Source organism: Armigeres subalbatus, chromosome 2 (assembly GCF_024139115.2).
Source record: "Armigeres subalbatus isolate Guangzhou_Male chromosome 2, GZ_Asu_2, whole genome shotgun sequence".
In the NCBI taxonomy this organism is placed as follows: domain Eukaryota; kingdom Metazoa; phylum Arthropoda; class Insecta; order Diptera; family Culicidae; genus Armigeres; species Armigeres subalbatus.
The window spans coordinates 126110309-126125540 of record NC_085140.1 but is presented as its reverse complement, the minus strand read 5'-3'; the positions used below and the strand labels follow the sequence as shown (position 1 = coordinate 126125540).

Sequence of the window (15232 nt, the reverse complement as noted above, 5' to 3'; positions counted from 1 at the left end):
AAAAATGATGATAAGCCAGGAAAATAAATAATCGTTCGATTTCTGTGTATGCATTCTTAGATGATGGGTCGGAGAAGACGCTGATCGATGAAGAAGTGGTATAACAGCTAGGGTTCGGTGAAAACATTGTGCCTCCAGTGGACAGCAAATGTGAAAAGAACGGAGGCGAGTTTCCAACGTGTCATGTTGGAAATCATCGGACACGCGAGTTCGGCCAAGCATTCTTCAACCGATGTACGAACGGTGAGTTAGTTAGACTTGCCGATGGACGGCAGTTAGCTAGACCTTTCGGTGGACGATTATGAGAATGCAACACCTTGCATCCTCATTGGGAACGATAATGCGCACTTTACATCAACACTCAAGCTTCGCGATGGTCAGCCCGGAGAGCCGATTGCGGCCAAGTCACGATTGGGATGGACAGTTTACGGATCCAGCCAAGACAGACCTGCGGACAGAGTTCACAGGTTCCATATCTGTGATTGCCAGGAGAATTTCAAGGGTCTACACGAATTCGTGGAGCAGTTTTTTTTTGGTAGAATCTTTAGATATTCAACGTTCCAACCGGATCCTGAGGGAAACTACCAAACGGATTGGCCAGCGTTTCGAGACCGGGCTTCTGTGGAAATATGACTGTTTTGAGTTTCCGGATAGGTATTGTATGGCAGTTCGACAATTGGAGTGTCTGGAAAGACGAATGCGAAGTGATACAGTCATTGGGGGATAGTGTGAGAAAGCAGCTTGCGGAATACGGAATATCAAATTCGGATCCGGCCAGAAGATAGACATGCAACGATTGCTCTGGCGGGAAAGTTCAACTCAATTTCCGGAGGTGTATTTGATGGACGTGGCCACATTTGGAGCGACGTGCTCGCCATGTTCAGCACAGTGCGTAAAAACTTTGAACACAGAGGAGTATTCGACAAAGTTTCCGGCCGCAGCTGATGCTATTATTCGTAAACACCATGTGTACGACTACTTGGACAGCGCTGATAATGTCGAGGAAGTATTGAAGTTGGCGCTCGAGTTCAATCGCCGCCATTACAAGCAGTTCCTTGCGTGTAGAGTGAGAGAGATCTAAGCCAAATCTAAAACAGAACAATGGAGGTGGATATGTACGAAAAAGAATGGCACAAACGAGGCAACTAAGTGGGGCAAGGAACCCTGCTTGGCCCCGAAAAGCCGCTGGCTCCGGGGCGAGGATGATTGTATCTACTAGAAGATAGATCAGTGCTCCAAGAATGTATTCCCAACGAACGAAATAACTAACGAAGAACTGAGATCTTGCATGGAACATCAAACGCGAGAAGAGCTCAAATTCGTAAATTGGAAGCGGTTCTCAAGATGGACGCGGTTATACAGAAAAGTGGAATTCGTCCATCAGTACATGTTGAATTTGCGGAGAATGTTGTATAAGCAACCACCATAATGGTCGGACCGCTTACACAAGAAGAACTGAAGAAGGCTGAAACATCATTTTTTTTATGGATACAATGAGAGGAGTATCCTGACGAAGTAGCTACATTTTCTGAATCATGAGGTGTGCAGCAGAAACAATATGTACAGTTAGAGAAAACTAGCAAAATACGCAAGTTCTCTCCTTATGTCGATGAGTTTGGTGTAATGCGATCGGACAGCAGGATTGTCGCGGAAACATTCGCTTCGTTTGATACAAAGTTTCCTATTATACTGCCCAAGGATCGATCATTGGGCAACGAGGTTTCTCTTAGGGAAGATCGAGTAACCAACCCCGGTGGTCGTATGCTGACAGGTAAGAGAGATTTGCTCCTCTCCGGAGGTGCAAATCTGATCGAGCGTCTGATCTCCATGTTAGGAGCGGCTCACAACAGTGTCTGTTCCCCATGTTAGGGGGGCGGCTGATCAGCGTCCGAGTGCCAGCGAGGGACTCTAAACTAAACTTTACACATTATGCTGCATCGTGTTATCAGGGCTGGTTGCGATGAGTGCCGTTTAAAATAGTGACTTTAGTGACCAACAATGATGAAAAAGTGACCAAATAGTGACTTCCAATTGCAGAAAAAGTGACCAAATAGCGACTTTTGTATGATGTTTTAAACCTGGGATAGAGCTACAAATTGCATTAGCATTGTTATGATATAATTCGTAGATTGCAAATGTGTTTAGTTTTTGAATTCCTAATCTAGAATGCTATCAGAAATCAAAAAAAGGCAAAAACAACAAAAGCATGAATATTACTACTACTGGCCACGTCCATCTTCACCGTAAAGAGGGAGAGGATGGAAGCAAGAGGCCAGTGACTACGACACTCTCATATGTACCACGGAGTTGGTTAAGCCAGAAGCTAGCAATGTAACTATGGTATCATATTGAGACATCATATTGAGTAGCACACCACGAGAAGGTATTTACCCGGCGTCACGGGAACGGGTAGTGAATTAAAAGTGACATACACAAAATTATGTAAATAATTACAAAATTTGTCGTTTAATATGAGCTCGAAGTTTTTTGTATAATAGCAAAATCTTAGGTAGGACAATTTGTTTGAAAAATGTAAAGTAATTTAAATAATGAAGAATTTTTGAATGAAAAAAATGGTTTGATAAATTAAAATGAAGTTTTTGAAATTTTGAACTCGACGTGCCATTCTGAGGAACAATTTTTTCAGCTTTTTTCATACGAAAATGTTCTTTACTAACCTTACCGGAGCACTAAATTATAGTAAAGATGAACACCCTCGTTAGCAAAAATGAACAGCATCGTGTCATTTTGTTTTTCTTTTTGAAGAAGCCATTAATCAAGCATTTTTTCTTTCACGACTTCTTCAAAGCCTGTTTCCACGCACGGTCAGAACACCATCTAGCTTGGGCTTGTGCCAGAATCACAATAGATGTGGTTCTAGTTTCATTACTCCTCAATTTAGTACTATATTCTGGAGGTCAACTTTAAGCAACAAATTCATTATACAACAAAAGATCATGGTCGACATGAATTGGTAATAACCTCACAACACGCATGGAACTTTTTGGTGAATATTTCCCAAATTTTATGTGTTGCTACCAGATTCACATTTGATTTGGTTGATAATAATAGTAGGTACGAATGATTTTGATTTTAATTTTTGCCTTTCTCGTAGGGGAAGGTGAGTAGACTTGATCCCCGGGGAGACTTGATCATCCCCTGTTTTATCGAGAACTAAACTGCCGCTAACCGCAAGTCGAGCATATCTGTATATGGCGTTCATATACAGATGTGCTCGACTTGCGGTTAGCGGCAGTAAAGTAGTTTTGTTCTAGCGTAGTTTTTAGTACAGATCCTCTAAACAAATGACCTTTATGTGGTGAGTTTTTTTTGGATTGACAAACTTATTTATTCTGCATGGCGATTTGTATGTTTTGACCTTCCAAAAGATTTTTTTATTGGCCACGCAAAATTTGAACAACTTTTTATAACAATGACCAAATGCTTTCATTTTTTCACAGCACAAAGCCATAAATATGCTTAATGATCTGTACTGATAAAAATGTCAACATTCCATCAAAGTTTTAGGATATTTGGATTTGAAGTTATTGCCTCAAAATGGGGACATTTGATCCCCCTTAAGTCACCTATACAAAAATTTGGCGAAAAATTTCAAAAAAATATAAATCTGTTCTCAGGCTACTATTTTTTTGTACATTTGACAGATTTGATGAAGGACTGGCAGGAAAAAATATTTATTGAGTAGATATCGTAGAAAGGGGATCAAGTCTCCCCAATTTTTAAAATTGCATGTGCTGCCGAATTAAATAACAAAAATCGTTCATGTATTGCTGTTCCAGAGAAAACTTTCCTTTTTCCGGTTCAAGTTTCAAGCTACCGCAGCTGTCACTTCATACTTTTTCTCTGCTATTTGTCATGGTATTCTACGATGACCACGCCAATTACCATGTTTTTGTTTCAGTGTGTTGAAGATTTGCAGGCCGGCGGTAGAACTTTGACAGCTGCGGTAGAACTTTGCGGAATCCGCAAAATGGAAAATTTTGAAAAGATCCGCAATATACGCACAGCAATTCGAAAATCACGCGTATTTTGAAGGAAAAATATTTAAAAAATCTGAGGGCACCTTTCTAATTTTATCAAAGCAAGTTATTGGAGAGGGATCAATTTCCCCCGAATATTTTGAAAGTCGATTATTGACAGCAATCCAAAAAATCGATTGTGTATCAATAACAACAATAATTTAAGGACTGTCATACATCAGTAATGTTAAATATTATATTTCGTAGAGAGTCTGTGTGGAAATCGCGTATGTTTATTTATTTTTGGCTGTGATACATCGGAAATCAGAAAAGGGGATCAAGTCTACCCAGTCTCCCCTATTTACGATAGGCAATGCAAAAATAGTGACTTTAGTGACCATTTTCCGAAAAATAGTGACTTTAGTGACTTTTGAATGCAAATAGTGACTTTTTAGTGACTAGACTTAAAAAAGTGACCAAGTCACTAAAAAGTGACTCGCTACCAGGCCTGTGTTAGCATCGAGAAGGCAGCCCCTTCAACGCGAAGTAGGTAGCGCAACCTTGGCAAGGAAGCCTATCGAAGATTCTACAGTTACCAAGAAAGGCGAAATAGAGCAAACGGATTGATTCAACGGCAAGAGACCCGGCAACGAATAAAGGACAACGATTGGGAAGTCGGATCTTGGAACGTGAGAACTTTGAATGAACCCGCACGTGTTGTGCTCCTGGCTCGTGAGCTGCCGAAGGTCGGCGTGAGTGTGGCAGCAATCCAGGAAATACGGTGGCACAGAACTGGAGAACGTGAATTTCGGGCGGTGGATCCCATAGCGAACACTTCATTTAAGTACCACATCTACTATAGCGGCGGTGACAGACCAGAACGAGGAGTTGGCTTCATGGTGATCAGGAAGCAGATGTGTTATCCGGTGGAAGCCGATAAGCGACCGCATTTGCGTGTTGAGAATGAAGGGCAAATTCTTCAACTATAGCCTGATCAGCATCTATGCCACAACGAACGATAAGTCTGATGACTTGAAGAATGAGTTCTATGAGAGCCTTGATAAGACATACGGAGAGTGCCCAACACACGATGTAAAGATTGTCATCGGGGATGCAAATGCGTAGATCGGAAGAGAAAGTTTCTTTCGGCCTTCTTCTTCTTCTTCTTATTGGCATTACATCCCCACACTGGGACAGAGCCACCTCGCAGCTTAGTGTTCATTAACCACTTCCTCAGTTATTAACTGCGAGGTTTCTAAGCCAAGTTACCATTTTTGCATTCGTATATCATGAGGCTAACACGATGATACTTTTATGCCCAGGGAAGACGAGACAATTTCCAACCCGAAAATTGCCTAGACCGGCACCGGGAATCGAACCCAGCCACCCTCAGCATGGTCTTGCTTTGTAGCCGCGCGCCTTACCGCCCCTTTCGGCCTATCATTGGTATTGAAAGCCTTCGATCCGCTACCAACGATAATGGTCTGCGACTCTGTAACCTTTGCTGCTGCTAGAGGGATGGCAATCAGCAGTACCTACTTCGCACGTAAGAATATCCGCAAACACACCTGGCAACATCCGAGTGGAGACACTTGCTCACAGATAGACCACGTGCTGATCGACGGGCGACATTTCTCGAATGTTATAGATATAAGGTCCTTCAGAGGTTCGAACATTAACTCGGATCACTACCTTGTAGTTGCAAAAATTTGGGTGCGACTTTCCAGCGTTACGAATCCACGAAACAACAGATCAATGCGTTTCAATATCCAACGCTTGTCAGTTGAAGGAGTTGCAGAACACCAGAAGCTGGACGAGCGGATAGGAGATGCCATCGGATCTGGCGACGTCAACAGATTGTGGGAAAATATCCACGAAGCTGCGACTACAACAGCGCAGGAAGTGTTAGGCACTGCACAGCGACGCCAACGAAATGGTTGTTTGATGAGGACTGAGGAGTGCAACCGAGTGACGGACGAGAAAAATGTTGCTGGGAGTCGAATGCTAGTGTCTCGTACTCAGTCCAACAGAGAGCGCTACAGTGTAGCAAGGGCAGAAGAGAAAAGAATCCACCGCATAAAGAAAAGGCAACACGAAGAGAGTGTAATAGCTGAAGCGTTGGAGAACATGGATAGAAACGGAGGTTTAACGCAACTGTGAATGGCTCGTGGCATAAGACTGCGCCAGTGCCCGCCATGTGCAATGACCGAGAGGGGAATTTGCTGACAGACAAGACTATGGTGACAGCCAGGTGGAAGAAGTACTTCGAAGATTTGTTGAACGGTGAAAATGAAGGTGTGTTAAGGAGCAGGATGGACATAGTCGGCGACGGTCAATCTGTGGAACCACCAACGCTGGACGAGGTTAAGAAGGCTCTAAACGAGCTGAAAAACAGTAAAGCTGCTGGGAAGGACGAGATCCCGGTCGAGCTTCTAAAACACGGAAGTGAGCAGCTGCATCAATCAATCCACCACATTATCCAGAAAATATGGGAGGATGAAGAACTTCCTGCCGGCTGGTCGGATGGCCTCATATGCCTAATCGATAAGAAAGGGCACAGACTAGAGTGCGGGATCACCCTTCTGAACTCGGCGTACAAAATCCTGTCGCGTATCCTGTTTGACAGACTGAGACCGCTTGAGGAGTCCTTCGTCGGCGAATACCAGGCAGGTCAACCTCGTTTGTGACCTTAGACGGATTGAAGCAGGGTAATGCACTTACGAATTTATTGTTCTTCAACATTGCACTCGAAGACGCTATTAAGAGTTTTGGCGTGCAAATGAACGGCACTATCATTACACGGTCGCCTATGCTCCTGGGCTTTGCGGACGACATCGACCTTATTGGAATCGATCGCAGAGCAGTAGTGGAGGCTTTTATCCCACTGAAGAGGGAGACGGCGAGGATAGGCTTAACCATGAACTCTACCAAGAGAAAGTACATGGTGGCAGGTAGAGATAGAGGAAGACCTGGTGGTGTTGGTGCTGAGGTAGTGCTTGATGGGGATGTGTTTGGAGTTGTTGAAGAATTTGTTTACCTTGGAACGCTTGTGACATGTGACAATGACGTTTCCCGTGAAGTGAAAAGACGTATTGCTGATGGGAATAAGGCCTTTTATGGACATGAAGCATGGACGTTAAAAGAGGCGGATTGGAGAGCTTTCGGGGTTTTCGAGCGAAAAGTTGAAACTCGGAGGAAAAATGGCGTGTGGTGCCGACGCATGAATCATGAGCTGTATCAAGTATACAAAGAAGAAAATATTATGAATCGTATAAAATACGGCAGACTTCAATGGACTGGTCACTTAATGCGAATGTCGGAAGAAAGAATAGCGAAAACAATATTCAACAGAGAACCAGATAGGGGTCGGCGACTTCGTGGAAGGCCACGAACACGCTGGCTGCACGCGGTGGAATCGGACCAGGGGACCCTGAACGTTTGAGGAAACTGGAGGATCATCGCCCAAGACCGACGATTATGGAGCTCTACAATACGCCAGGCATAGGTGTATCGACGCTGTAGCTAACCAGGTATCCAGGTAGGTATACGCATTTCTCCATACAATTTGTACATATATCGACCCAACTTTACCACAGAGCACGGACTAGACAGTGGTCCCCAGCATTTTTAATATCAAGCGCCGCACAGAAATTTTAAGCTGTTGAAGCGTATATTTGCAACATTTGTTTTTCAGTTCATTGAATATTAAAAGATATTGTATATTTGAACAACATATTTTATTCCTGTGAATCTTTTTCAAATAAATTTTTTTAATACATAGTACATGGGTTTCTATCTACAGGTTTAATCGCTGTAGTTGACAATTATAGCATCATTCCGACTCAGTTGGGAATAAATATTCTAAGCCGTTTTTCCAAATGATTATTTGCCGATCGATTCTGTAATTTCGAGCTATTTTTTTATACTCGAGGTTTATTGTCCACTATAACTTGTCGTAGCTAATAACGAAAGAGTTCTAAGAAAAAACCCTATTGGGATTATGAGCAGCATTCGCTCGAGATTCTAAGAAGCATCCACCTGGTATTCTGTAAATTAGCAATATTCGTTAGAGATTCTAAACAGAATTCGTCTGGAATTCTAAACAGATCCCCTTTGAGATACTAATCAGAATCCGTTTGAGATCCTGAAAAGAATCCGCTCGAGACTCTAACAATCATCCACCCAGTATTCTGTTATTTAGCAATATTCGTTAGAGATTCTAAACAGAATCCGTCTGGAATTCTGAACAGATCCCCTTTGAGATACTAATCAGAATCCGTTTGAGATCCTGAACAGAATCCGTTCGGAGTTTTAAACATGGTCCGTTTGGAATTCTAAAGAGAATCCGTTCGTGAGTCCGAACAGAATACCGGCCGAGATTCGGAGCAGAATCCTTTAGAAATTCGTATGGCATTTTGAATAGAGTCCGTCGTGTAGGATTCTGAACAGAATCTGTTTGAGATTCTGTACGTAATCTCATTTGGACTCTTATCCCAATCCGTTTGAGATTCTGAGCAGAATCCGTTTGAAGGTTCAGAACAGAATCTGTTTGCGATTTTGAAAAGAATACGAATGGTATTCAGAACAGAATCCATTTGGGACTCCGAGCAAAATCTGTTCGGGTTTCTAAGGATGGAAAAAATCTTGAATTTCGATAAATATTTTTCGTAGAAATCGTAGAAAAGTACATTGACAGAATTAGAATATGTAGTTGATAGTCAACGTATTTTATGCAGGTAATAATCCAGCACAATTTCGATAACATCGGAGTATATTTGCTATCGGCCTACATAACATCTCTGTATGAAATTCTGAATTTCATAATGATATGGACTCGACAAGTTTCCGAGCACACCGAAATATTTGGAACGATATTTAAAACACTTTTCCTCACATATAATGCTTATTAATGGACCACATGTAGTGTATTCTCAGAAATCCTTCGCGAGCCGCAAGAAATGGATTAGAGGGCCGCACTTTGGGGATCCCTTGGACTAGAACCTGTTAAAAATCCGACTGGAATGAAAAGGCACAAAGAACAAAGCTTTGTGGGCTGGCCAGGTACAGAAATACTTGGGTTTTCACCAAGGATTTAGAAAGGCGTCGTCTATGCATAGTGGAAAGGTGTTGTAGACGACATGTAGTATTATGTATGATTGGCAGAACATTAAATCTGAAATGTTAGATGCATGGATGCAAAAACAATATTAATAGTACCTAATTAGCGCAACTAGTAAGTTGCAAACAGATATTGTTTTCAGCACGAGTTGTTGAAACTCCTAGGCTTGCTGAGTTGGATAAATACCAAGTACGCTGAAATAATCGAGTTTGAATCAAAGCTTGCGGAGGTAGTGGCGGTAGATCGCTTAAGGGGAGAATGAATTGATACATTCGGTAAATTGAATGGAAACACCTTTTACGTACTGCGAAGAACAAAACGGAGCAAGATAATTTGCAATATATAATAATTATGTATGTATTGTACACATTTCCAACGATTGCAGCTCAGTCCATTTTGATTTGATGGTCACATTAGACAGGTAGATATATTTTGTGAGCTTTGCATATTTCAGAGATGAGCCAGCCTAGGGCTGAAATCTGTATAATAAAGCTAAATAAAAAAAGCTTTGTAGATTTTTTGTATCAATTAAGTGACTTTTGTTGTTGGCAGATCCTTCTCAGGCTAATACATACCTGACAAATTAAAAGTTAATCAATAATATATTTTAATCTCACTCACCTCTTTTTTAAATTATCTGGCTCATCTTTCGCTAGATTCTGCATCGACGTGCTCACGTTGCTGTAATCTTCAATCCGCGCCATCTGCTGCTGCGGCCCGGTACTACCGGTGGAAGTGGTTTCTCCTCTACTGTACTCCATATCTTCGCTGATGCGTATATGCTGCTTGCTCGAAGTGAGCCAAAACTATCGCACCAACCCCACGCCCTTTGCCCCAAACGAACAACGACCCCTTTTTTGTTTCGATTGTATTCAGCACTTACACTTCAATTCACAATTACTGCATTACTTGAGCACCAAATTTATGTGTGCTTATTTGCGCTTCTTCTATTTAGACACTTTGAGACGTGAGCCAACCTTGAGGCGTTTCTGCCACTTCTATGATTATTCTTTTTGAATTTTTGTCGGTTTCAATGGTGAATCTATTGGCGCCTTCGATTGCTTCCATTTTCACTTTCAATCGATCGGACCCCTTTGAATAGATTCGTTGTGAACAAAAGCTGAAAGATGAATTATTCACACGTTATGTATCCGCGAAAAACATGCCGAAAAATGCGAAGCTCTTCAACTTGTGCACTGCACTGAATTTCGGCAGGTGCCAACATCAATCACGAAACTTTCAATCAATTATTTTTTCCCCTCGGTCGGCAGGATTTCATAATTATACCCTTTGCCTTTTTCACTCTTAAATGAAACACTTCTATGAACATCGGACGATGCACCGCAATTTCAAACAGAGCTTGATGTTGATCACACCGCACACATTTGCTTCAGATTGTGACGAGATGCTTCTATCGATTTTCCTCCGCTAGTTACGTACATCGGAGTGGTCGAAGTTCTGGAATGAAATGGAAATGTTACAAGAGATTATAAATCATTCAACGGTAGAAATGCAACGACAAGCAGTTACTTTTACAATTGCAAATTGTCCAGAAGTTCTGTATGTAATTTCAAAGTTGAATTTCCCAAGAGAGATGCCCTCAATTATTACTTCCCTATTGAGACTGAAACTGGCCGTTCAGCAGTCAGCAAAAGGGACGTAACACTTTATCAAGAACGCCGCTTCCTGCAATAGGCTGGCTCAGATTTGTGTGGGTGATTTTATGTTCATACCTTCAAAGTTTGCGTGATTATTATTGTTAATAAGCTGATCTGTTTGATGGCATTGCATTCCCTGATTGAGGTATTGTCGTCTCGCAGTTTAGTGTTCATTAATTCGGCTATTTCAATCCGTTCCATTCAAAATTATTGGGTTGACTATTAATTAAAAGGGGTCGCTTGTGATTGAGGACCAGTCTATTCCATCATATATCAGGCGCATGCGTGCATCCTTCAGGGAGACACAGAATGGAAGGACGAATTGAATAGGGGACGCGATACGGTCTGATGCACACGAGATGCGGGATACGAAGGAGGGAAATAGTGGAGCTATTTGCACAGCAAAGTGTTATCCTAGCCGAAGGGATGAACATCGGAATCAGCTATAGCGAACAGGAGAAAATGCGATTTACGGAAATCATTTGGAATGATTTTTTTCTTACGTCTTCCACAATTCAATGCGACAAAGATATCGTTGGAAATAAGATAATAATAGAGCAAACATGATTTGCAACGATTGGGTTTCGGCATCACCTTCAACATTTATCACCAGTAATATTGTAAGTGTGTAGAATTTTTGCTTCAATTATTTAAAGCAACTGTTGAATAAAATAAAATATTTTACAAATCTATGAAGCCTGTTTGATAAACGGATAGCTAAATGTCCAAATGAACTGAAAAAAATAAAAAATTTAAATAGAAAATTGTTGTTTTCTATTGAATCGCTCATGTAAATATTCTATGAGAAAGTAAGTAGAAGTTAGGATATTTATAGAAATACAAAGAAATGCATAATCTACGATAGTTAATAACTTCCGCATTAGCATAGCAGCTTCCGTATTAGCATCGCGGCTAGTGTGGCTTTACGCTCAGCGAAGTCGATAAAATTTCCGGAACTTGGAAACAGTCACCAGCATGGTGTTTTCTGGCATCTTGAATGCTGATAGAGGATGACTTATGCAATTCCAACGGGTCACACAGTTTTGTTACGTCACATCGTACCCAGTTGATTACATCACTCGTTGCTACTTATTATATGTGCATTGTTCTAATTGTAGTCATAAAATAGAACAACAAAACCATATGACGCAAATCTTCTTCCACTACGTCAAACTTTAACATATAATATGCACGCAAAACTTGATAAGCACGTTTTCCAGAGTCATCAACCGCCACCACCACCCACCATCGCACGTCCGCGAGTCCGATACCTAATTTTAAAACATTGTCGGTTTATCTTCCACGCACGTTCGATAAGCACATGACGCTTCCCTTCCCTCACAGCGATTCCGTTAGGAATTTCCGCCAAGAAGCGTGTAAAGGACAGAACAAAGCTTATTCCTGGTCCTCCCGACTGAATAGCGTGGGTGGGCGAAGAAAACAAGACGTGACCTACTGCTGTTGTACTGTAAGAACAAAGAAGGCGATCCCAAAGCGCCATGGTGGCAAAGCAGCTCAGATTATAGTAAGATGTTGGAGTTGGACTTTCGCAGCATAATGAACTCTACTTTGTTTACAATCGACTGACAGTGACATGCATGGCGGACTACGTTTCTCGTTACCGTCCGTTGTTTCGAAGTTAGTTAATTTTACTCGGTTTCAGTTTTATCCTGACTATAAATTGCCGCCTGTACGCATAACTGTTCCAAATACACATGAAGGCAAGCAAAGATTGGACAACTTTGCGTACAGGGGTAGCGTAATAGGTTGCTCATTCGTATAGGGGTAACCATGCCCCAAGCAGGCATTGTGGTACGGTTGAGGTAAAATTAATTAAACATAAAAAGTGAAGGGTGAATTTTGCTCAACATGTACGGCTTCATTTAATTGTTTATTGATTTGGTTTATTTTCTGTAATTATTTCTGCTCTATTGAATATACTAATTGTTTTTAATTTGAGTCTGCAAAATTCGAAGAATTAAATTCGTAGTCAATCGAAGAAGTGAGCGAATTCAAAATAATTCTACTTCTGGTCATTATATGTTTTTACACAGCTCTGTCTTTGCAGCAGTCATTGGAATACGTATGTACGTACCAGCCACTATTATATCGATCAAGAAGTTGTTCGAGACATACTGGCAGACAAGCAGTCGTCGCTGATGTCGTCGTTGTCGCCGGCTTTGGACGTCAATGAAAGACGGGCCAGTAGAGATTGTGTATACCGTTTTGATTCAAATCCTGAACAGACCCACACTCGGAACATTCGTACATGGTAATTTATCTATAACTTTTCTCTATTATTGAAAAATAAACTTTCTCGGTAGGCGTTCAGATTGAAGTCATTATGATTGTCTAACAACGAGATTACGTTAAAATTTTGTATTCTAGTGAATTTTGTTTTAGTGTTTGAAGTTTGAGCCATTTTTTCCAAAGCGTGATCATAAATCATTTTATATTGATAGTTACAATCAACAAACCATAATAGACGCTCATAATAAATGTGTCAAAGTGTTCGTAATATGAATCAGAACGGTATTATCTTTTTTTGGCAGCCGGCTGCAATAAAGAATACTACAATAAATTTGACGTAGAGAAACTTTTATTCTTATCCTTCATCATTCACAATTTTATCGTTGGTACTAGCAACACGAAACCAGAAACCAACGGAATCCGATCTGGAATTGCCCTTGGCTTGGATTGCTCTCGACCAAAGATTGAACTTATCATTTCATTATCATTTTGTATTAAGCTAATACCTAACTCATTCCAGAGTTTTAATTATATTTAAATCATTATATATATTTAAATCATTAAACATGTGTTCAGTTTTACGATCATTTAATAATTTGTAAAATTCAAGTAAATACTCACTGACCCATATTCATTCCGAAAATTGACGGTGCAGTGACAAAGAAGGCCGATGGGCTTCACAAAAAATATTCGAATATTTACAGCTCTGCAACGAATTAATATGTATTTGCAATTTTTTTGCACGCGATTATGATTATCTTAAGGTGATTACATAATCAAGCCATGTGGTGAATTTTAAATTCACCACTCGGTTTTCTACTCGTATTATCAAAAGTTCAAACCTAGCGTAATAATTTTCGTACAATGTTGAAATTAAAGTCGATTGTTTAGCATAAGTAAGCAAACGATCTACGGATGTTTCATCCCCATGGGCGTTGTGGTTCTCTAAATTCGTGCTCTATAAAATCACGAGAAAAAACACGTGGTTTCCAAAATGGCCGATTTGTGGCTTTGTTGTATAACCACCTTAATCGGCTCTGGAAATTTTCTTTTCTTTTAGACTTGTCAATATAAAAAAAACCGCTTTTGTGTCATTGAACAGGTAAAAAGTGAGGTTACGAGACGCCTCTACAAAATATGTTTATAATGGTGGACCTCTAGCGCTACAGTGACCTGCATAATAAAAAGCCCACTTGCCGTTTTTCATACAAAATGGCCAACTTTGGAGATCTAGATCTCGATTGCGTGTGAACCAATTTTGCTGAAAATTTGACCAGAGCTCAGATATAACTTGAATTTTACCACACCTAAGTTTTATTGATTCATAGGGTAAAAAATAATCGCGGTAATACCAAAACGATTTTTTTGTCAAAAAATTGATTCTAAAATATCTTGAAAACTACAACTCTTAGTGTACAAGTATATAACGCGTTTTTGCTGAATAAGTCATCAGTTTACAACCTATAGAATTCAAAATATTTAAAAAATAAATTTTTGTCAAAAAATTCATTTTGGTATTTCCGCAATAATTTTTTACCCTATGAATCAAAATGGTAAAGTTATATCTGAGATCGGGTCAAATTTTCAGCAAAATTGGTTCACACGCAATCGAGATCTAGATCTCCAAAGTTGACCATTTTGTATGAAAAACGGCAAGTGGGCTTTTTATTATGCCGGTGACTGTATGTTCCCTCTACAACTTTGTCTAAGCCCACATTGCTCTATACACACTTAAAATAAATCGCCGAATTCGGTAAAATTTTACCGAAATCTCAACAGCAGAACTGTTCGGTAAATAAGCAATGAGTTGAGCAATTAATAAAATTACAAAAAATCTGTAAAAAAAATTACCGAACAGTTCTGCTGTTGAGATTTCGTTAAAATTTACCGAATACTGTAAAATGAGTTATGTGTGTATGTCTTATATTTACAGCGTGAAACGCTTGACATACTAAATGTTAATAACACTTTTATCATTTAGTATAATAGGCGATACTAACGTTTTACGCTCTAAATATTAAACATAGAGCAATATACTCTTACACAAAGTTGTAGACTGTAGAGGGGACATAGCGCTAGAAGTCCACCATATATGTAACACATATTGGAATTTGCACTCTGGAGTGAGTTATTGGCTGAATACTAAATGATAATGAAATGTTAAATTTAATCCCTGCTCTTGACATATCTATGAATTTTGCAGAGGTTTCAATTGAAACAAAAAC

The 15232-nt window shown here is 40.3% G+C and overlaps 1 protein-coding gene across 1 annotated transcript in view; it reads right to left on the bottom strand.

The window, feature by feature from the left end:
* The window catches only part of LOC134210817 (mitogen-activated protein kinase kinase kinase 13), a 97365-nt gene that overhangs the window by 67544 nt on the left and 14589 nt on the right, over window positions 1-15232 (bottom strand). The window contains exon 2 of the mRNA XM_062687119.1: window positions 9721-10557. Within this exon, the coding sequence (XP_062543103.1) occupies window positions 9721-9860 (140 nt within the window). The 5' untranslated portion in view covers window positions 9861-10557. The remainder of the gene's footprint in view (window positions 1-9720; window positions 10558-15232) is intronic.